Source organism: Ustilago hordei, assembly GCF_900519145.1.
Source record: "Ustilago hordei strain Uho2 genome assembly, contig: UHO2_contig_09, whole genome shotgun sequence".
NCBI classification, from domain to species: Eukaryota; Fungi; Basidiomycota; class Ustilaginomycetes; order Ustilaginales; family Ustilaginaceae; genus Ustilago; species Ustilago hordei.
The window spans coordinates 254692-277834 of NW_024545280.1; the positions used below are offsets into that span (position 1 = coordinate 254692).

The 23143-nt window shown below is 52.6% G+C and overlaps 7 protein-coding genes across 7 annotated transcripts; 5 read left to right on the top strand and 2 right to left on the bottom strand.

Annotated features, from left to right (window-relative positions):
- Positions 1-905: 905 nt before the first annotated feature.
- UHO2_04459 (uncharacterized protein) lies at positions 906-3845 on the top strand (the record flags this gene model as incomplete). The annotated part of the gene is made up of 1 exon (XM_041558451.1): positions 906-3845. One exon carries the CDS (start codon positions 906-908, stop codon positions 3843-3845), a length of 2940 nt encoding a protein of 979 aa, XP_041414385.1.
- A 224-nt stretch (positions 3846-4069) lies between these two features.
- On the bottom strand, positions 4070-5518 carry UHO2_04460 (uncharacterized protein; the record flags this gene model as incomplete). Its single annotated transcript, XM_041558452.1, has 1 exon — positions 4070-5518. One exon carries the CDS (start codon positions 5516-5518, stop codon positions 4070-4072), a length of 1449 nt encoding a protein of 482 aa, XP_041414386.1.
- A 1491-nt stretch (positions 5519-7009) lies between these two features.
- Positions 7010-8650, top strand: UHO2_04461 (related to SRM1 ### nucleotide exchange factor; the record flags this gene model as incomplete). The annotated part of the gene is made up of 1 exon (XM_041558453.1): positions 7010-8650. The coding sequence occupies one exon, from the start codon at positions 7010-7012 to the stop codon at positions 8648-8650; it is 1641 nt and encodes a 546-aa protein (XP_041414387.1).
- A 1267-nt stretch (positions 8651-9917) lies between these two features.
- UHO2_04462 (uncharacterized protein) lies at positions 9918-14654 on the top strand (the record flags this gene model as incomplete). Its single annotated transcript, XM_041558454.1, has 1 exon — positions 9918-14654. The coding sequence occupies one exon, from the start codon at positions 9918-9920 to the stop codon at positions 14652-14654; it is 4737 nt and encodes a 1578-aa protein (XP_041414388.1).
- Positions 14655-16248: 1594 nt separating this feature from the next.
- On the top strand, positions 16249-18642 carry UHO2_04463 (uncharacterized protein; the record flags this gene model as incomplete). The annotated part of the gene is made up of 1 exon (XM_041558455.1): positions 16249-18642. One exon carries the CDS (start codon positions 16249-16251, stop codon positions 18640-18642), a length of 2394 nt encoding a protein of 797 aa, XP_041414389.1.
- A 994-nt stretch (positions 18643-19636) lies between these two features.
- UHO2_04464 (uncharacterized protein) lies at positions 19637-20917 on the top strand (the record flags this gene model as incomplete). Its single annotated transcript, XM_041558456.1, has 1 exon — positions 19637-20917. The coding sequence occupies one exon, from the start codon at positions 19637-19639 to the stop codon at positions 20915-20917; it is 1281 nt and encodes a 426-aa protein (XP_041414390.1).
- Positions 20918-21053: 136 nt separating this feature from the next.
- Positions 21054-22964, bottom strand: UHO2_04465 (uncharacterized protein; the record flags this gene model as incomplete). The annotated part of the gene is made up of 1 exon (XM_041558457.1): positions 21054-22964. The coding sequence occupies one exon, from the start codon at positions 22962-22964 to the stop codon at positions 21054-21056; it is 1911 nt and encodes a 636-aa protein (XP_041414391.1).
- Between the last annotated feature and the right edge of the window lie 179 nt (positions 22965-23143).

A 23143-nucleotide genomic window follows, 5' to 3' on the forward strand; every position in this document is an offset into this window, starting at 1 on the left:
CACAACACCTAGCCTGGATGCTACTGGCAATGAGGCTTCCAATAATGTGCTCCCTGGCAGCAATCCCATGAAGGAATCCAGTGATGCAGACCTCAACCACACAGTGCATGCCTGGAACCTACCCCCAATCCATGACCTGGTGGATGCTGCTCCCAGTAATGCTGGAGATTGCACCAATTTTGACATCTCAACACCACCCCCACATCCCATCCAATCAGATGCCCTGGTCTCAAGTCCATCAATGTTCTCAAACTGGGCCTCATCTTCACAAGCAAATGGCTACAAGTGCAAGCATAACAAAGTTGAACAGAAGCAGGATTCCCTTGCAGAGGCTTTCTATCAACCTTCAATAGAAAGCCTATTAATTTGCCTCAAGCTTGCACAGGAGTGCACCAAGCAAGAAGCAGAGCACACCAAGCAGGAAGAATTGTGGTTACAGCACAAGTGCAAGGAAAGGGAGCAAGAAGAATGTCTTCATGCTCAGGAAAGGGAGTGTGAAGAATGTGTTTGCTTGGAGGATTGCAATGTATTCATTGAAATGATGTGTATGATGATCACTCAGCAATGAGGAGGACCATTGCCTTGACATCCAGTCTTGGCAATCAACAATTGCCAAGACCACAATGCTCTAGACTGTGATGGTCAGGAAAAGCATCTTCTCAGTACCATCTCACTGCGCTTCGAGATCTTCCATTCGGAAAACGGAAATCGGAAATCGGAAAACGTGACACGGTCTCTAGAAAGAAATCGGGCCGATATTTTCTTTTCGCAAACAAAAATCTTCTTACTCAGAAAGGACCCTTGAACAAGCTTGAGAAGATGTCAAGCTTTTTGAGTCGCTCCGTCACATCGTCCTTCTTGCCTGCCATCCAACAACCTTGTACAAAGACTCTACAGAACAAGGTATGGCAGCAAAGCGAACCCTGCTAAGGCTGCAACCTTTGCTCGTCCTTCAGCAACAGCAGCATGGCGCACTTGGTTCGGTACGACACTTTGCATCTTGTGCAACGCGCTCGGATAACTGGAAGTTCGACGAGTACTTGACACCGCATCCTCCCTCGCGTTCTTCTTCATCAGGATCGCCATTGGCTTCATCCTCATCCACTCTCCCAGAGAAGCGTGAGCCAGCAGCTTCAGACACAAGCTTGGCGCGATCCGTATTTGTCCGCACGGTAAACGGCAAGCATCTCATCTCGGTCGTTCACACCCTCTCCCTCCTATCTCAGCTCGCGTCCAAGTTCGGTCCTATTCAACACTTTCACTTCCCCCGCAGTCCTATCTCACAAAGGCTGCTAGGGTACGGCAGTGTCACATTCGCCGAAAAGGGGAGTCTACGAAAAGCACTCACCAACGATGGCATCCACACGGTCGTCCTCCCACCGATCGTCCCCTCTCGAGCTCCTCGCTCTTACCTTCCAAACAAAGAGCACGAAATGCTGGTAGGCATGGGTCCACTCATCAGCTGCAAGGCTCCCAGTAAACAGGCATCCGCCTCTCAAACATTCCTTTCCTCTCGTTCGCTTCAGAATCCCGCAGCAATGCGTCCAGGTTGGAACGACGTAGCACCACTCTGCAACATGGAAGCTGCAACACAAACCTCCTATTTTGTCGACCAGAAAAAAGCCAAAGACGACACACCGGAAGATGCCATCATTAAGCACGATTCTGATTTCTACCTTTCTACAGATCCCGTACCGATTGAGATCAAGATAGAACGTCGTACTTCCCCCATGGTGTCCAGACCGGGTGATAGGATCAATGGAAATCCCTTCCTCAGTAGTCGACTTCGTGCTGTACGGGCAGCGCTGCAGCAGTTTGGCGGATTCAGCAATGTCATCACCGAGAAAAATCTTCTTCGTGATTCTGCTACTGAAAAAAGAGATACGAATACACCTTCCGACACGCCTCGACGACCCAAACAGCAACCACGCTCGGTCGGAGGCGGAGCGTCCGACCGCCGACCCAGCAGTCGCTCATCTTCGTCTTCTACCCCCTTCTCCCGCCGATCCTCTCGATCATTCTCAACCACCTCCATCACTCACAACGCTGAGATCGTGAAAGCAAGACGTAAGGCGGAATGGCAACGCAACCGACACTCCAACTTTGTCGATCAAATCTTTCTCCGCGTCACAGGCGGAAAGGGCGGTGATGGCTGCGTCTCTTTTCATCGCGAAAAGTTCGTTCAGTTTGGCCCACCTTCTGGCGGTAACGGTGGTTCAGGAGGTTCAATCTACATTCGTGCGGTTGATGGTCCCACTACGCTAGCTCGTATCTCACGTCGTTTTCGTGGTGCGGATGGCCCACATGGTCAAGGAAGCTTTCTGCATGGCAGAAAAGCTGAAGACAAGTACATCGACGTTCCCGTCGGCACGGTTGTAACCGCAACGCGCAGGTTGAGGATACCTGAGCAAGAGGAGGCAGAAGAGTACTATTCTGACCTTCTCAAGCGTGCCGCGAAAGCCAATTGGGACCCGACAGGAGTAGTTGCGAAAGAGGATGTAGTGTTGGCCGCTGAAGAAGCAGAACGCAAGCGGTTGGCGCGGTCGCGTCCTCCGCCACCCGAGATTGAGTATTCAGACGAGGCCAGCGCGGATGGTGAGCTGGAGAAAACCCAAGAGCAAGACTCAGAAGAGGAGGACATTGACGGAGAAGACCTTCTCGAACCCACCATCGCACATCAACTCCAAATCCTCCGAGATCGCGTTTGGCGCCACTATCCCCGTGCAGAAGAAACCAACTATCGTCGAACCGAATTCCGAACAGCTGAAATGCGGCTTGCTCTTGACCGTCGTAGACGTCGCCGCTACCTAGCACAATCTACCGCCGCTTCCACCCTCTCCAACTCTTCTTCGGATCAACCTTCAGCTGCGTCTGTTACTCCCTATGAAGACTCCGAAGCTCCTCCGCCATCTGAGGATAGAGAGCCATGGCGAATCGACCTAGACGAACCCACCCCACCCGACTCTGCTGGCGTCCTCCTCGCTGCCGGCGGTCGCGGCGGATTGGGTAACCCCACATTTCTATCCTCCACCAACCGTTCCCCCAAATTCGCCACTCGCGGAGAATACGGTGAAAGTCTTGAAATCACACTGGAACTCAAACGTCCCTCGGATATTGGTCTAGTTGGACTTCCTAACGCGGGTAAATCCACCATCCTCCGTTCCATCTCCGCCTCAAAAGCTCAGGTGGGTCATTGGAGGTTCACCACGCTCAGCCCCAATCTCGGTGTCGTCCGCCTTGGGTCTGATGGCTCTGTCATCGGTGTCGACAATACTGAGGTGAGCGAAGGGTACGGTGCTGACCTGCTCCTCTCCCCTGAGGGTGGAGAGGGAGAAGAGGAGTTCAGGCTAGTTCTGAGCGACATCCCCGGGTTGATCGATGGAGCGGCGGCAAATAGGGGTTTGGGACATACCTTTTTGCGTCATATCGAACGATGTTCCCTCCTAGCATACGTACTGGACTTGACGGAACCGGAACCGTGGAAGGATTTGAAAGTGCTGTATAACGAGCTTGCGGAGTACAGGGAGGATCTGCCAGGGAAGGCGAGACTGGTGATTGTGAATAAAGCAGACCAGTTCGAGAAGCCGGAGGAGATCGAGATGGCGAAAGAAAAGGTGGACAAGATTAAGAGGCAGGCAAGGGAGATTTGGCAGGACCAGAGGGCACTGCAGAAGTGGGATACTGGGGTGAAAGGAGAGGAGGGGGAGCCGATGAAGGTGGTGATTCTGTCAGCTAAGAAGAAGCAAGGGACGCAGACGTTGGCTAAGACTCTGGTGGAATTGTTGCGGTCTCGGAGGGCAAATGAACAGGGAGTTGAAGAGGACGAAAATGCAGCGACTGCTTGATGTAGCTTCAGCATTGCAATATCGCACCTTTCACAGGATTGAACACGGATAGAAGACTGAAGTGCGATCTCTGATTCTACAAGGTGAATAGATGAATAGTTCGTAAAGATAGTGAGAGAGACAGAAAATTCTTCGGAATGCGATGCGATGATAGGGCGCTCAAGCTGTTTCCAAGGGAGCTTTTTGGCCTAAACGACTTCAACTCGAGCGCCGGGGCTGTCGGCTTAGCACCTAATCCCATTAGGCCTCTTAGTAGGATCCCTGGGAATCCAACCATACTGCAAACCCTTCTGATAACTCCATTCCTCCGCCGCCTTTGCTTCCGTCTTCCAAGTCCACATGATCCAACCAATACCACCCTCGTTCGCGTCCACCTGCGCCTCCCACATGCTACCCAACAACCTTTTGTAGTTGGCGGTGAACGTCCTAGCATCACCACTCTTAGCGTAACAGCTGTTAATCCTACCCTGGCTATGCTTGAAGCTTCCATCGTATCTGCTACCTCTGCCTCGACCGTTAATGCCTTGAGCGCAATCCGTGAAGGCCGGGGTCCATTCACCGACCATTTGGTAGTGGATTTTGTTGGCAGCAGCCCATTTGGGTTTGAGCGAGCAGTAGTAGTTGATGCGGTCCTTTGAGGAGAGACGAAGAGATTTGTCGTTGAAGATAGTGTAAATGTGCGAGTCGATAGAAACACCTTGGTATTTGGGAGGGAGGAGTTTGTCGTTCCAGTAATCGCTGTAAGCTGGGCTGGTGAATTCGTCACTGACTACAATGAGAAGAGGAGATTCGGCCGCGTTACGACCGTTAGGGTATCGTACAACTTCGTATGCTCGCCGGTTGAAGTCCATCACTACGTTTCGGTCTGTGACGGGTTCGTTGAGCAATTCGAAAGCAGCAACCGAGTTTTGGTACTTAGCAAGGCTGAACTCGCTCGACATAGTCTGAAGGATATTGATCGTGCGTTGAACGTCGGTTGCGTTACCGGCCCACTCGCTAACACCACGACGTCCACCGTGGTCATACCCGTTCTGGCTGCCCGGTGCGGCGTGAAGATCAACAAGAACCTTAAGGTTGTATTTCCCACACCAAAGAGCAGCCTGCTTCAAAAGATCCCACTGGTTCAACTTGAAGAATGGTTCATCAGACCTTACCTCGAACGCCCAATAACCAATCGGGATACGAACATGGTTCAACCCGGCAGCTGCGATCTGTCTAATATCGTCCTCAGTAACGAAAGTGTTTAAATGCTTCTGCAGAATCCTCCTCGCCTGGTCCCTAGGCTGAAGAGATCCGAATGTCCATTCGTCAATGATAGCATCGTTTCCAGTCTGACCGTAAATACTGGGAGTGATAAAGTTCTCCACTACAAGCCAACCGCCGAGCGAAACACCGCGGACTTTGCGACTGTTATCGTTGTAAGGCCATCGGAGGGGCGGGAGAGCTCTTTTTTCGTGCGTGGACTCGGCCTGGTTGTTGAGCTTACGACGATAACGTCTCATGCCTGGAATGTCCATGGTCTGGTCGACGATCACTTTGGGTTTGATGTCCGAGGTGCCAAGGGAGTTGGCGGTGGTGACTGGGTTTTGGACTTTGACGGCGACGTCAGAGGGGATGGCGGCTAGGGCTGAGCCTACCAGCATTGCGCTGGTGAGGAGGGTGGCGAATTTCATTGCTAATGAGTGTAGAGCTGCGAACAGCAGGCAGGGAAGGAGGGTTGGGGGGGAGGAGAGTGGAGGGGAGTGGAGAAGAGAGAGGAGAGGATGAAGAAGAAAGAAAAGCAGGAACGGAGAGTCGGGGTTGTATATATTCAAATGCTCTGCCTTAAGAAGAGGGTAAGCGGGGATGCAGGGTTCTGCGCAACACGAGAAAGAGACCTGCAGTTGAAATATAGAGAAGTATAAACCCCACTTCGGGGCCACGATCAGGCTCCCTTCGTACAGATGTATAGCTACTTGGATTCTTCACATTGCTATAAAGGAGTGGAACTACATGAGCACATACAGTATATACCTTGGCACTATCTCTGAGAACGTTGGACTGAGATAAGTCGAGTGCCTCCTGCAGAGTCCTGAGTCGTTGCCATGTCAACCTTGATGCATTTCACATGCCTGATTCAGCTCGTGATTCGCCCCACGTTGAATAAACCCTGGAAATTTTCAGCGTATCTTCAACTTCTGCAAGCAAAGAAGGGAGGGAGGGGCAAGAGCGTTCCTGAAACTTGCATCTATGCAGATCAATTTCAGAAGAGGGGACTGGAGGGGACTGGAGGGGACTGGAGGGGACTGGAGGGGACTGGAGGGGACTGGAGGGGACTGGAGGGGACTGGTGGGGACTTTGGAGGGGACTTTGGAGGGGACTTTGGAGGGGAGATGCAAATGATAGCAAACCGCAAGAGTTGTCGAGGGCGCATGATGGTACAGTATACACGCCACGTGCCTTTTGTCCTACCCTGCTTTGCTCCCACGTTCCCCTCCCTCACCTCTATCCCCCATCATCCTTCCCTCTATCCTCTTACGGAAGAAGCAACTGAGACTGACGCAACAAAAGCATTCCATAGCGTCGTCCTACCAGACACAACATTGCATTGCGAGAACCGTCTCTGTCGCCCATACCGAACAATAGCTTCGACAGGCGACCCGATGCAGATGTTTCGCATCCCGATCAGAGCCGTTGGAGCTGAGTTAGGCGACACCGAGTAGTGTTGACCGAGGTGGTGTTGACCGAGATGGTGTTGACCGAGGTGGTGGTGTTGTTGTTTGCTTGCCTGTGCGAGGATGGAGGAGAGACCAACACATCAACACGCATAACACGCTCTCAGAATAATCTTGGCTTTGGCTCCGACGGCATTTTTGGACAGATGAAATTACAAATTTCAGACGCGTCGCATTCTCGCACGAGAATGTTGAATATCGAGATTGCTCACTCTGCGCGACGCGTCTCTTTTCCGTGGCAAATGAAAGGAAGCCAAAAGGCCAACACTCTCGAACGTCGAGGCCGCCGTCTCTCTTGTTCTAAGGCCGCGCTTCGTTCTCGATCATTTCTTCTCGACACCTCTCAATTCCTATCTCCACTTCATCTACTTATCTCCGGCACAGAACGCTCCCTACACCGTAGCCTCTGCTCCTGACAGTATCGCCCGCATCCGCCATACACATAGCAACATGTCGAAAGCAGACCTTCCCCAATGGGGCAGAGTGCTCGTCGCCGGCGGTATCGACTGGCCTACACTAGGTCGTAAAGCATCCAAAGCCGGTCCACCTCTCACAGTCAATCCTGACCATCCCGACTTGCCAGCACCACACATCCTCCGTTCAGTCTCCAATGTCCGCATGAAGCGCGTCTTCTCCTCTCACTCTTCCTGTCACGCCGTCCTCCTCTCCGTCGATGGAGACGCCTACATCATCGGTCGCAACGAACAAGGTCAATGCGGTCTTCCTATCCAACGCATCCCCACCTCCTCCAAACCTTCCGGGCCTGCAGTGTGGGATGCCTACCTCCTCGACCCATCCACCGACTTCTCCCCCGCCCTCCCCTCCGGATCCAAAGGCCAAATTGTCTTTGCAGCCTGCGGTCGATCGCATACCCTGCTCATCACTTCTTCCGGCTCCGTCTACTCCGCAGGCCTCAACACCTCCGGTCAATGCGCTCATCCAGAATCCCAAACCGTCCCCATCTTCACCCGCATCGAAACAGCACCCTTCATTAAAGAACGCGATCCTATCATCGCCGCCTCCTGCGGTCTCACCTTCTCCATGCTCCTCACCGCCTCCGGAAAAGTCTACACCATGGGCTCTTCCGAAAAGGGTCAGTTGGGGAACGGGCGAACAGGCGAACACTTTACCAGCAGCAACAGGTTAGCGTTCAACACCTTCTCCGAACCTTTCCTAGTAAAACAGCTCGCAGATAAGAAAATCACTCAGATCGCCTGTGGACAGCAACACACCATTGCGATGGACGAAGACGGATATGTCTACGTCTGGGGGTTCGGCGGTTACGGCCGATTGGGGCTGGGCTCACAACAAGATCAACTCACACCGACGCTAGTGCCGCAGTTCGCGAGGGAGAATGTGGTGATGCGAGCAAAAGCGATTTATGCCGGGCCAACGAATTCAGCCGTCGTCGACGGTCAGAGCATGTTTTGGCTCGCGGGCAAATGGAAGACTTCTGGAGACGGAAGTGCTGGTCAAGGATTTATGACTTTTAAATATCTTCCCGATCTAATGGGTGTCAAAATCACCAATGCCGCCCTTGGCGGAGTTACTCTGCTCTGCACCGCAATTGAAGAGGCTTCTGTCGTAGGCGAGCACGGAGCGACAATGAACATCTGTTGGGGCCAGAACGCCAACTGCGGCGAACTCGGTCTCGGCGAAGGCAAACCTCGTTCCGCCACAAAACCACTCCGCAACGAAACATTAGACGGCATTGCCATCATCGATCTCGCCGCCGGTCAAAACACAACCTTCTATCTTGCGAGGAATCTAGGCGAGAGATATGGAGAACTGCCAAGATGGCCAGAGGTAGTGCAGAGTCAAGAGGTGTGTATGGTGTGTGGCAAGGAGGAAGGGGAGGGTGGAGAGGGTGATGCCTTGTTGGAATGTGAGAAATGTGAGAATCCTTGGCATTTGGGTTGTTTGAGACCGAAACTGACCGAGATCCCGGATGGTGAATGGCATTGTCCCAATTGTACGTTTCCAGTAGGGAAGAGTGAGAATGGGAATAGCGGGAGTAAGAGGGCGAACGATGATGGTGAAGAGGATCAGCAGGATGGGGGGGCGACAACTGCCAAGAAGCGAAGAGCTTAGATTCTTCAGAACCAGCAGATCTTGGACCGAAGGAATGGAAACAAAGACTACAATGACCACGCCTGTATCATGTAACATTATCCCCTCTCTCTCGTAGTAATGCAGATCAATACCATCTCAGAAAAGGAACTGTGGGTAAAGGTCTTCGGCGCTTGATATGCCCGATAGCGAGACGTCATCCTCTATTGATCGAGCCTAATTGCGATGGCGTGCATCATGACACAGGGAAGCGAGGAAATTCTGATTCCCCGACCTCAATTTTGATCGCCATTTCCTGCACCAACATTCTAGCTCATCTCAAACCACCAATCAGTTCAACAATAGCGCAGACGTCTCAAACCATCCTTCAATTAGTTCCAAACACTTGTTTGCTCTGTTCAAAAGTCACAACAGCCGGGAAGGGAGGACAGAGAGGGAGGTAAGTTAGAGAGGACGATGGATTCGGGCTTTGAAATCCAGCATCACGGACGCATCCAGCCGAGCTCACTCTGCTTAGGCGCTGATGATCATCGTGTACCTGCAGCTCAAGACAGGCTTCCCATATCCGGCCGTCTGAAACTTCACCTCACTCTTTCCTCCCTCCTCCCCCCTCCCTCCCTCCCTCCTCCTCCCTCTCTATCCTTCCAATCCCCGCAAGCTTGCTCTCTGCACAATGAGGATCACCATGGGCAAATTAACTCTCCGACTTGACCGGGGTTTTAACCCTCGCTTAAAACCTTTTGTTCAGCTGATTCTTTTCTCGAATGTATCCTTCTCCTTTGTCCTGTCATACTGTAACAAGCGAAAGAACACATGTCATACAAAAGCCCCCCTTCCCATGAGTTCTACCCTTTTCTTAAGTCGACTCCCACCATCTCGTTGAGCTCCGACTTATACTCCGCTCTTGGTTCGCTCCTTCCGGCCAGACAAGCCCCCCTCCCTCTTCTCTGCACCCCTTCCCCAGCTGTGGCAGCGTTTTTATGCTACAGGCTTCGTGATGTGTGGATGTGACGAGGTGGTCCGTCGGAAGGAGGGAATTGCCAGAGCAGGGCTATTTCGCTGCCCTTCCGGACCATTGTTCCAGAGAAGAGGAGGGGGTTCCTTAAAAGCTCAAGCCGATGTGACAAGTTCGCGAGAACCATTCTCTTTCGCTCCCAACCTATCCTTGTTCTAAATCGCTCCCCAACATCTCGTTTCACTCCTTCGGCAACATAGGGGGAACAATAGACATTGCGAGGACTCATTCTCCCCTATCTCTGCTGCTCGCCGCAGTCGAACAAGTGCAAACATGAAGGACGAAGCGTCCTCCCAACAGCCCCAGGCACCACCCGCTGACAACACATCCTCACCGCCAGCAAGAACACCCTCTCAAAGCGCACGTCATTCTCGCATCCGTCAAAGCGCACCCGAATCCTCAGCCCCCATCAGCTTTGCTCGTCCTCTCCACCTCCGTCAAGACACACCTGAGCCAGCATTCCATGGTCAAGACATCTCCACTGGCTCTTCCTATGGCAGAGGAATTGCCAGTGAGGATTCAGAATGGAACGACGAGCCACCCTCTTCAGCAACATGGGATCGACGTGCGGCCAACGCTTCCGGGGCCTCGGATCCTTCTGACGCCTCTACGCCGCTAAAAGTGCGCAGAAGAGGTATGATCAACGACAAGAAGCTCACTATCAGCGTCCACGGTCCTCCGAAAGCCAGCTCAAGCAGTCTAAGGGTTGCAAGTGATTCAAGCACTCCAGCTATTCGAACAACACCGCCGACTGAGATGCCTGCGAGGCGGACCAAGGCTGCTACTCGAAGCAGATCTTACCGATCGGACAATGCGGCAGAGATTTTGCCTAGTAAAAGCAAGAAGGATTCTCCTACGGGTAGTGCCGGTTTGGGACCACAAACTCCGGATAGTGCTGGTATCAGGTGGGCTCCTGCCAAGAGCAGTCCTCTTGCTGATGCTACCAAGTTCAGCCCCATTGCTGCGACGACCAGTCCTGGCTCGAGTGGGCAAAGCAGTGGTGGTGGTTCAGATAAGCCTCTTCTCTCTACTCCCAGGTACGGCTTCAACCCAGAATTTGCGTTGGGTGCTTCCACAACATCGAAGAGCAAAGATGACACTCCGCCAGCTAAACCTTCTCCGACCTACAACGGAGGCAGCTCGCAAGGAGGAGTCAAGTCTATGCTCTACGCGAACCGTATGCTTTCCACACCCTTAAGTCCTCGTGCGCCAATCGATCGTTCGCCAATGTCGAACAAAATGCCCAGCACTCCACGTACACCTCAGACGCCAAGGACACCAGTGACTGCTCGTTTGCCACAGACGCCCCGGTCTGCTGGTGGTGCAAGCTACCAAGGTGTGCTGCTCACTACAGTTACCCATGCTCCTTCTGATCCCAAGGTACCGATGCAGGGCTCCATTGCAGAGTCCAGCACTGCTGCAGCAAGAAAGACCAGCAACAGAAGTGCAAGTATCGCCACCGAGTTGCGCAGCTTCGTCAGGGGTGGTGCGAACGAGGTCATTCCTCGTCTTGAGTTGCGCGTGTTGCAGCGTCCTAGTGCGTCTCAATTCTACGCTATGGGTGGACCGCAGGGCCAGGGGTACTCGCTTGCTGCTACTGCTCGCCAGACCGACGAGAAAGAGGAGGGCGAAGAGAAGGAGGGACAGGACCAAGACTATTCTCCTCGCACTTCTGCTTTTGCTAGGTCGCAAGCTCTCTCGCAACTCACCAGAAAGCTCAACTCTGTGAGTGGTAAGCCAGTTCTCCGCCGAGGAAGTAGCGCAGTAAACAGCGTTTCCGCCTACCGATCTTCTCGTCGCGAGAGACGCGATACAGGAGCAACAACCACTGCTGCCCTTTCAACTCGCTCTCAGATGTCACGTCGTGTCTCGATGCCTAACGTTACAAACGATGCCAAGTCGTATCATCAGTCTTCCGTAGACCTACGTATGTCCTTAGCGCCCACATTCATGCGCGGTAGAAGAGACAGCTCAATGCAACCCGACAACGAGGACGAAACCAAAAACGACATCGTCGATGAAATGAACAGACGAGTCCATAACATCACCGATGCAAAACGATGGATCCTTACCCACAGACCTTCCATCGGCAACCACACAACCGCACAGGACATCATGGAGGAAAAGAGACCAGCCACTGCTATGCGTCGCCCCACTTACGCAGCTTCCGTCTTCCAGCAAGCTCGACTGATGGAGGCGGAGAGACAAGCTAGTGTTGCAGCTGGAGCTATTCTTTCTGGTTCTGCTATTAACGATGCTCCCGTCAACGAATCCGCCGCTAATGTCGGTCATCTGCCTCCAGGTACACCATCGCCTCTTGGTCCTCGCACACCAGAACTGTTCTTCCCGAAGACTCCCGCAACTGCTTTCCCGCAAGGCATTCTGGAAGTCGAAGAGCCGAACCCCCTCGGAGACCCTGTTACTGTTGCTGTCTCTGTTCACCCTCTCCAGGTCCAGCCATTGACATGGAAGCAGCAGACTCTGCACTACATCTGCACTCCAGGCAGACTGGTCAAGCAGCAGATCGACTCAAAGTACGTAATGTCGATGTGCGATCTCCGAGAGATCCTCTTCCCGATCACATTCCGCAAAGTTGCGCTATGGTTCATCTACGGTGGTGTTATTACGTTGCTAGTCCTGCTAGACAAGCACTATCACTGGTGGGACAAACTCGATCGAGCAGTGCACGGGAAGAATCTGGCGATTATGGGTGTGCTATATGGGTTCGAACCGATGATGATCATTGTTATTATGCTGGTAGCTAGGGTCCCGGATGCGAGGGTTGTTCCTGATCGAACTGTGCTCGTGCCTCGTGGAAGTGACAGCACCGATTCCTATCCCGTTCAGGAGAATGGATCGAGGCATAGTATCAGCAATGACGACTCGAATTACGTCGCGCCGGAAGATATGGCAGCTCAGATGTATTCAACTATTCTTGAAGAGGAACATGGCGACAGCCAAAGCAAATTTGAGGGTGGAAGCGAGATACAAGACCAGGAAAGCGGGATTGTGGACAGAGAGGGTCTGGCGACGAAAAGGTGGTCTGCAATGACAAAACCTTCAATGCGAAGGCTGTCGACACGTGTCACTATTGCGTCAGCTAACACTGGAGACGCGCCTGGTGGGGAGAGGAGACCAAGTGAAGCGACTTCCAACTCACACAACGCTCCACCGGTGCCCAGAACACCCGGGTTCGACCCAAAGAACAGGAGAAGTACTATCATCCTGCACGAGCCGATCAACTTCAACAACATTGGTCCTGAGCTGGAGAAACAGATGTCCCGTCGGCCCAGTGATCCTTCGCATCAGATGATGTTGGCTAGGACGGCAAGTAGAGATTCGAGAAGAGGATCGTATTTTGGTATTGTCGCTGCTTCTGCTGGTGCTCGATTTGGCGCCACTACTCCTGCCCAACCTACTGATGCTATAATCGACGAAAAGGAAGGCAAAGACCTCCTCCCCACCAACAGCACTTCCAGCAACGAGATCGAAGACGAAAAGAAAGCAATCCAATCCGCCGCTCCCCTCGAGTCTTCCCAGCCCGACGCCGCCGACATCGGCATCGACATGGACACCTTCACCCACCCCTCCCTCACCTGCAGCACCGCCCTCATCATCCCCTGTCACAACGCCGACGTCGAAGTACTCAAAGCAGTTCTCTTCGCAGCTCTCGTCCATTTCGAACCCTGGCAAATCTTCATCGTCGATAACGGCAACTCTCCTCTCCCACCCAGAGACATGGAATCCTCTATCCGATCCCAACCCATGTTCTCCCGTGTCAACTACATCTGGCTTCCGGTCGGAAACAAAAACATCGCCCAATTCGTCGGTGCAAAAGCAGCTGCAGTTCTCAACCTCGACTACGTCCTTACCATCGACGACGACGTTATCGTCCCTGCGAACTTCGCTGCTCCGATGCATATTATCTCGGAAACCGTCACGGCTGTTTGCTACCCCATCACCGCCGTAGATCACAGAGGTGACCGTCCTTTGTTCGTGGGATGGCAGGATATCGAGTATAAGATGTCAGCATTGGCGAAGATGGCAGAGTCGAAGATGTGCAGTGTACTCTTCCCCCACGGTGCCGCTTCGTTCTGGAAGCGGGAGACGATGATCGCGATTTTACGCAGACACGATCTGATCTATTTCGCAGATGATGTAAAGATGGGTCTCGAACTCCAAGCACTGGGACAGAGAATGGGTATCGATGGAAGTATCTCATTCGAAACCGTCGCTCCTGAAACTTTCCTGGGTCCCCCCACGAATGGTACGGCGAATTACTACCACCAACGAGTCCGCTCTTGGGAGATGGCCCGCCACACCCTCTACTGGCAATTCTCCAAACGTTTCCTCTTCTCCCTCAATGGTGCACGCACCCCGGTCGCAATAGGATGGCAAAAGTTCACACAGTTCTACAACTCAACCACTAACTTCATCGACTGGATCCGTTTGCCGATGTTTGTTCTACTCGGCGGTAGCGGTCAATTCTGGTTACGCTCGTTTGCGTTTATCTTCTTCCTCCCCATCGTACCTCTTCTTCCGTATAGATTCATCAAGACGAGAAATAGGCCCGATCTTCATCCACACATGCTGGATATGCTCACATTCGGGATCTACAAGCTCATGTACAGTCTAGTGTGTATTCTGGGCGGATTGAGGTCCATGTTGGTATTCTTCCCGAACCACAGCCATAAGCCGAATTTGGTAGAGATGGAAAAGAAGGGTGATGAAAGATGCATTTGGTTGAAAGAAAATTTCATGAAGGATAGCGGAGGTCAGGTGGATTTGAGAGGAGAAGGTCAACAGATTTTGTTGGATGACGAAGCAACCGCACAGACTCAGGCAGAGGCGGAGAGGGAGGGAGAAGAGATGACGAAGGCTGCAGTGGTGAACACGCTTACAGCGGAAATAGAGAAGCAAGCAGGACAGCAGGATGTGGCGGTGGTCAATGTCGCCAGGAGGCCTTCTAGAACGCCGCACGATGAACAGACTGCCCACGAGGTTCGTTAGTGCACTCTGCGTTGTATGGGACCTTTGTCCTTGCTCCTATTGTTCCTGTGGCAATGTCACTATGCTAACATAAGTCTTTGTCTGATTTGATGACTAGAACATCAGATCGGCCCGATATGGGCTTTGGCCTTGGAAAAGCACGTCTGCTCTGAGCATCAGAGGTGATAGTGTCATGGATGCTTAGGGCTGGCAATAGTGAGGAGAAGATCTCCGAGGCAAAGATGCACTGCGTCCGGACGTCGAATTCAAATTACTGGGGACGGTTTGTATTCACGACAGGTCGATTTTGTATTCAGAGGCGCGTGGTTATTAGATTTTGGTGAAAGTGCAGCTGTCAAAAAATGCGACTTCTCCGAAACACCGAGGCTTATCACCACGCCTTCTCTTTGACACCTCCTCCTCTTTCTATCCTTTTATCCTTCTCACTTCTGTTCACTTTCTAGCTCGCATCCATGGCAAGACTATCAGCTCGCTAAATAACATCAAAAGTCGTAAAACCAGGTGTCTTTGCTTCAAGCAAGCAGTGAAAGGCCGGAAAAGGAAGGAAGAAGTTGAAGCCGAGGCAAAGCAATGGCCATGCGAGGAAAGCTAAGATGGGCGGAGCTCAAAATGGCAGTATCAAGGCAGTGAAAATTTGCCGCAAAGGGTTAGTCCCACTTCGGCCAACATGCTTCCATCTCCTCCAAACGCCATCTGGATAGCCAGGAAGAGAAGCAGCTCGGTGTCATTTCATGGTCGACAGACGATCATTTCACGTGGTGTGCATCGCTACCACACTGGTACACTGTCGTAGATCCCTTCTCTGCCTCTCTCTGCTTCTTTGGGCTGGCACAATGATGGCAAGAAGTACCCGTCTATGATACGACCTCGGTCGCCAGGCCCCAATACTTGAAAGCCACAGTGCGTTTAATTATGTCCCTGCTCCAATTGTCCATATTTGACGCATGAGGTGTGGCAATTGCTCGGGCTTCTGCTGCCAGCCTCTCCGGGCTCAGCAGCTACTATAGCAGTACTCTAGGCTAGACCCTGTAGTCAGACTGTACTAGCTGACTCCGACACTTTAGCGCTGTCCCTTGTCCCTTTTTTGCAGTATGGTGAGTCGGTCAGTCTGGTGGCTTCCGCTTCGGCAGGAATCAAGGCTTACCGGCACATCCACATCCTCTTTCGTAAAGTGGCAAGAGAGACAGGACGCATGAGTTCCTTTTGCTTCTCTGTCCCGACTTGGCGTTCTGACCGATGATACCCTGTCGCTATGCCAGCGTTGCATGAGCAAGAAACTTGCTCGAGTTCATCCACCCCTGGAAGGCTTTATCCCGTTCCGTGAGCGATAGCTGGTGAAGGATCGATCAGAGTATAAGATAGAAAGGCCTTCAGAGTCCGGCTCTTGGAAGGGGCTTGATCTTTCCCTCCATCCACCATCCTCCCCCCATCTCTGACCCCTCCCTTCCAAGCTCCCCCCTTCCCTTCTCTTATCCATTTACCACAGATCGAAATCAACCGATCAACCACATTCGTTTATTCCACCCACCACCCCAGCTAGCTATTTGATACTTCACTTACACAGAGACCAACACATTCGAAAGAACAGTTCAAGATGGTCAATATTACGGTCAAACTGACCTTAATGGTGCAGGCAGCACTTCTTTTGCTCGCCTTGCAAAACGCCCCTGCGCCTGCCATGGGTTTCTTTGGACGCGGTCGTCCAGTTGGTCTCGAAGCTGGCGCTGGCAACAACGACGGTATGATCATTCCACGCAAAGCTCACACTGCTGTTCCGGCTGTCTTCGAACACGCTGACATGCCTGCTAAGCGCGAGCCTCCTCCTTCCTCGACCCTAGACGACAATGAAGATGACGAATACGACGAGCTCGAGATCATCACCATTTTCCTTCCTGAAGAGGGTGAAGAGGAAGAAGGTACCAACCCTCTCCACAAGCGTGCTGGTCCCACACCTTGCCCTGCTCAGCACACTCGTCGTCAACGCCGCGAGCTTGCGGCCCAAACCGCTCACCCTGGTCAACACGACAAGCGCGATCCTCGAGTCAAGTACAGAACCCGGACTCGCACCGTCACCTTGTGGAAAACCAAGACTATCTACGAGACTGTCTATCGAAGGTGCACTCAATACGTCAAGCGTGCTACTACCACCAAGAGAAGGACTACTTCGACTAAGAGAAAGACAACCTCGACCAAGAGAAGGTCCACGAGTACAAGGAAGCCCACCACCACAAGCAAGAGGAGGTCAACTACCAGCACCAGAAGGGCTACCACTACTTCGAAGAGGACTACTAGCACAAGCCCGAGGAGGACTACAAGCACTACTCCCAAGCCGGCTAGCACAAGCCCGAGGAGGACTACAAGCACAAGCTCGAGGAGAACTACTAGCACTACTCCCAAGCGGGCTAGTACTACTTCGAAGAGGACCACTTCGACTCCTATCAAGTCTGCTACTACTTCTGTCAAGACTACCTCGACTACGCCTAAGCCGGTGACTACTAGCAGCACTTCGATTAGGACCACGTCGACCACGCCCAAGCCAGCTACTACCAGAACGACTTCAACGAGGAGAAGCTCGAGCAGCACTACTTCGACCTCTCCTAAGCCTTGGACGAAAAGTTCGAGGACCTCGACCAGGAGCACTTCGACTTGGACCTCTTCCTCGTCGAGCACCAACCGTGCCATCACCACTTCTTCGTCCTCGACTAGGTCTGTCGTAGTTGCTCCCACTACACGATCTTCCTCCACTGCTACCACTTGGTCGTCTACTACTTCTTCTTCGACCACTACTTTGTCAAGCAGCTCGAGCACCGTCACTGCGGCTCCCACACCCAAGGTCTACAGCCTGATGGCGGACTACAAGGGAGCTAACTTCTACGACAACATGTACTTTTTCACTTTCAAGGACCCCACCAAGGGTCTTGTTGACTTTGTTGGCAAGGATGAAGCTTCTTCTTTGGGTCTGATCAAGACGACTAACGGTGGTCAGGTTTACATGGGCTATGCTACTTCTCGTGTCTACCCCGCTGTCTCGACTGCAGTGGCTCCTATGCAGCGGCGTCGGATCTCCTCCTCTTCCTCTGCCTCATCCACCTCCACTGCCTCCTTTGTAAGCGTGCAAGCATCAACCACCACCTCTTCCCCCACGGGCACCGTCTCCTCTACCACCTCTTCCACCTCGACCTCGACCTCGGCCTCCACCACCACCTCGGCCGCTCCTATCCCCTACATGAAATCCATCCGGATCTCCTCGTTCGACAGCTTCACCACCGGCGTCTTCATCCTCGATGCTTCCCACATGCCCGTTGGTTGCGGTATCTGGCCATCCTGGTGGACTGTCCCTACCAACCCTGCTGGTGGTTGGCCCAACGGAGGCGAGATCGACATTGTCGAAGGAATCGGCTACACCAACCAAAACACCTACTCAGTCCACACCGTCCCCGGTTGCCGAGTCAACTCAACCACAAATGCGCAAAGGGGTACTTACCAACTCTCCAACGTCACCCTGGCAACCAACTGCGCCTCTTCCGAAACTGGAAATAAAGGTTGCGGTGTTCAGTCTTCCCTGCGCACTGATTTCGGTGCTGGATACAACTCGAACGGTGGTGGTATTCATGCTATGGTATGGGACAAGGATTTGGGTATCAAGTCTTGGTTCTTCCCGCGAACTACTGCTCCGACTGATATTGCTGCTGGTAAGCCGGATCCGTCTGGTTGGGGTCCACCACAGGGAAGCTGGCCTGCGCAGGACTGCGATCCGACAAAGTTCTTCTTCAACCACGTTAGCGTGTTCAGTAACACGATCTGCGGTGAGTGGGCGGGTGATAAGCAGCTTTGGAACAACGCATGGAACGGACAGAAGCAGAGTTGTGCGGCGATGACAGGCTACAGCAGTTGCCAGGCTTATGTGCAGAGTAAGGATGTTGACTTTAGCCAGGCTTACTGGTTGATCAACAGCGTGAAAGTTTATCAGACTCAACGCACTAAGTAAGCAAAAGGAAGGATAGGGATGGTGTGTCTGGTCGGGAAGACAACAGTCACTTTCAAGGCTGGTTCTTGAGTAAGCCTGTAATGTTTTTGCCCCAGATCCCTCCCTCCTCTCCAACCTCTTTTGAAATCGTTTCGTTTCTCGTTTTCTATATGTAGCATAGATCTCTCTCTCTTTCTCTCTCTCGGCGCTTCTCATGATGTAGGGACCATCTTCGGATGTGTTCCTTGTCGTGCAAGGCAAATATGTATCGGATTCTTCTCCTCTTTGCTTGAGTTTGTGTTCGCGCTGGCTTCGTCTTTGAGTTGCTTCTTGTCATGAAAAGACATGGTCACAGCTGCCAGAGTTGTTTTACTTATTTATCATGTTAGATCGCGATTATCGACAAAGACAAGACCAACCATTAGCAGTACTGTCAAGCTTAGTAATAGTTGCAAGCGGCGGCATTCTACAAAAGCACGTGATCTTCTCCACCGCGGCCGTCGCTCTTGCGTGCGGGGAAAACGTCCAAGAGTGCGCTTTCCTTTCTCCATCTTGACATCTGAGCACGCCATCTTTGACCTCGGCTCAAGGAGACCTTATTCAGACATTCACCACCGCTTATGGCGCACAGCCCAACCTGCAGCGCTTGCACAGTCTGTGTCATCCTGGCACGCCATCCGACGCCGTTGTGAAATATGGTTGGCTTGCCTCGTGACTGCACCGAGGTGAAGAGAGATAGCCGGCTTGCGGTGCAGCTGTCTTTCTGACCGACTTTTCTGCTCTGATGATGACATTCCGATGCTCAGCATCTAGGTGATGAGCAAGGAAGCTTTGTGCCTGGCCTAGTTGTCCGAAGCAGAGCCATGTGAGCGAGAGACAGTGGGTTAAGTTGCGTGCTATATTCTGTCGCTCCGATTGTTCTTCTTGGCAGCTCACCGCCGTTATAAGGCTTGCTGTCCACTTGTTCTCCTCCTTCCTCCACCAACCATACCCCACACTGGCTGACACTCGCAAGATGTTGTCCACTCTCCAACCAAACACGGACCACTTTGCCTCGAACACAGGCTCCGGCCAAGGCGGTGGTGGATCTGGCGGTTTCTCCGTCTCGCAAATCGAAGCTCAGCGCTCTCTCAAATCCTCCATCCCAGAGCTCACTTCCGGTCAGCACGATGCCATCCCCTCTCTCCTCACCACTTACTCAGAACTGCCCAAACAAATCGCCGGCCCTACCGTCTGGGATGCAGCCTCGTACTCAGGTGAAGCGAACCGTTCCAAATGGGTGCACACTTTCACCGAAACCGAAATTGCTCAACTCGAATCTGCCTCTCAACTCTGGCTCGAATCCGGTCGTGAACTGGGCGAGGTTGAACGTTCCACTTTCCCACTCCCTTCTGACCTTGTTGCTACTCTTACCCAACTTCGAGAACGCTTGGTCAAGGGCCATGGATTCTACCTCTTCAAAGGCCTGCCCACCAAGCGATGGGGTAACCGCCTATCCGCGATTGCATACCTCGGTCTGGGTTCCTACTTGGGTAATGTAGTATCGCAGAACCGATACGGCCACATCTTGGGCCACGTCAAGGACTTGGGCGAGGACCCAACCAAGATCGACAAGGTTAGAATCTACCGCACCAACGCACGCCAGTTCTTCCACACTGATTCATCCGGTGGTATCGTTGGCCTTCTCTGTCTTCACAAAGCGATTGAAGGCGGAGAGAGCGATATTGTCTCCTCTCATGCTGTTTGGAACCATTTGCAAGCCCACCGACCAGATCTTGCCGAACTTCTCGCATCCAACATCTGGCATTTCGATCGCAAAGGAGAAGTTTCTTCCTCCAACCCTTACTCCCCTGACGAGCCTCAGAAAGAATGGCTTACCCGACCTATCTTTCACCTCGTCAAGGGTCAGCCTGAAAACCGTCTCATCCTGACCTACGACCCTTACTACCTCAAGTCGATCCAGCGCCACGTTGATGCTGGACACATCCCCCCGCTCTCGGAAAAGCAGAAAGAAGCAATGCAAGTGTTGGAAGAGACAGCAAAGCAGCTGAGCTTGCACATGGTGCTAGATGTGGGAGATATCCAGTTCGTTAGTGATGTACACGTGTTGCATGCTAGGACGGAGTACAAGGATCCTGCACCGCCAGCGCCGAGGAGACATCTATACAGGTTATGGTTGGCCGTCCCGACGCAACAAGGCGGTTGGGAGAATGCTTATCCTGATAACGCACTGAAGAGGAGAGGTGGAATTCAGGTTGATGATACTAAGCCCACTTATCCTCTCGATGGGGAATAAAGGCCACCAGCCCTTAAAACCCCACATCCTCTTTCTCATCTGAAAGTCAAACATTTCTCAAATCCCTACAAGTGATGGCTGTAGGATTGCACTGCTTCCAGTCTCAATGGAGCGTCTAACCGAATGCAAAGCAAGTCTACTCAAGGGTAGCAAGTTCCTTCCTGACCTCATCCTCAGCAGCGATCTTTGCCAGTTGCATCGCTTCCAACTTTTCACCTCCCGCCTGACGCATCTTGAGCTCTTCGATCGCTTTCAGCTTTTTGTTCAAGTTCCTGACCTTCTTCTCCAGGTTGGCTGCGCCTGAGTCACCTCCTACCTCAGCAGCGCCTGAAGATACAGATAGAGCCGCAGCAGCTTCTGCGACGGCAGCAGGAGCAGCAGCTGTCGGTTTACCGTTCTGTTGTTGCTTTCCACCTTTCTTCTTGCCCTCCTTCGCATTAGTGTTATTGGCGCCGTTGTTTTTGGGAGCAGCACCCGGAGCACCGGGTACAGTCCTCTTCCTGTTACCCGAACCTGGAGCTTGATAAGTCCCATTCGCCGAAGCACCACCAGTAGGAGTAGTAACACCCGAACCACCTTCATCAATACGTTTGTACATATCAGGCGTATTCTGTCCCCTTGCTCCAGGTGGACGGTAAGTTCCAGTGGGGCGCTTGGTCGCCGCCTTCGTCGCAAGGTAAGAAGCAGCAGCATCCGACGGCTTTGGCGCAGCCGGAATCTGATCAGGGAAAGCAGTCACCCCAGCATTCGACCCAGGTCTCCAACCAGCCTGATACAGCTCATCGATCATATCCACATGCACCAACTCTCCCGTACAATGCCAAATCTTGACTCCATTCTCCACCCTCAACCTCGGGCTAAGCGTAGCCGTCAACAGAAAGTGACCATCCGGCGACCACTGACAGACACTACTGTTACTGGCATCCATCGAATACACTTTGCCTTTTGCAATATTCTCCCGATCCCAAACATCCACTGTACCGGAAAGATTACCAAATCCAGCAATGCAGAACAGTCTACCTTGCGGGTTGAATGCGACAAAGTTCCTCGGCTGTGTTCCCAATTCAGCAATCACGTTGACTCGGTGACTGAAAAGAGTGGCTTTGGCAGGCATGTATCCGTACAGCACGATGAATTCTTTCGAGTTGGGGTTCCATTCGAAATCGTGAATGGGACCTTCTTTGTCCAGGGCTACACGACAGTCGAAGTCGCCGCGGACGGACATGAGGTAGAGGTTGGTTTCGCCGTAGTAGGATTTGCCAGTCTTGTCGTGATCGGTGGAAGTCATGAAGAGGAGTGCAGAGCCTGCTTTGTTCCATTTGATTTGAATCTTGTCTGCTTTGAAGAAGGTCTTTTGCGAGAAAGGCGCAGGTGGAGTTTCGGGGGATGGAACAAGTGAGGCGAGCGAGTACGCGCGGACTGAAGCAGGTGCGCCCTTTTTCTCACCACAGAACACTGCAATGCTGGGCTTATCGCCAGGTCCGACTTCGAAGCTGGTGATTCCCTCGAGACGCAATCTGCCAATAACACCCTTGTCGGCGATATGACGAGATTCATAGATCTGTAACTCGGTCGATACTTGTCGTACGCAGTACTGCTCGTTAGCAGTGAACTGGAAAAAGCAACCTTCTTGCGACTTGCGCTCGAAGGAAGCGACAGTCTCGCCAGTTTCAGTGTCCCAGATCTTGAGGTTGCGTGCTGCGGAACCATCTTCGAGCTTGGAAGGACGTTGCCATGTGGAGAGGAAACCACCTTTGGGAGAGAACTGCAGATCGACGACTCTGGGACAGGGGAGATCACGTTTGACGGAAGAAGTGGAGGCGGAACGAGTGTCGACGAGACGAGTGAAATCGTCCATGGCAGCGGCGAAAGTGGATCCATCGGGACTGTATTGAAAGACACGAGTGCTGCCTTGGACCTGGTCGAAGCCGTTGACGGAAGTGTAGGAGGGGGAGCCGGTGTTGAGACCGATGGATTTTTGAGCTCGGTAGGCCCATTGAGTGGTAGCCTCGCTGGCTGTGACAGGGACTGCAGATGGTTCGGACATGACGAACAGGCGAATGCCGATCTAGGTCGTAGGAACAGCTGTAGAAGGTTAGGGAGAGGAGCACTTGCTACAGTCCAGTAGTGTGCAGATGTGTGGCTAGTACGACCGAGATGCGTGCGACGCTCCTCGAGGGCAGGATGACGTGTGGAGTGTGAGAATGCTGTTCCGTGAAGGAGTTG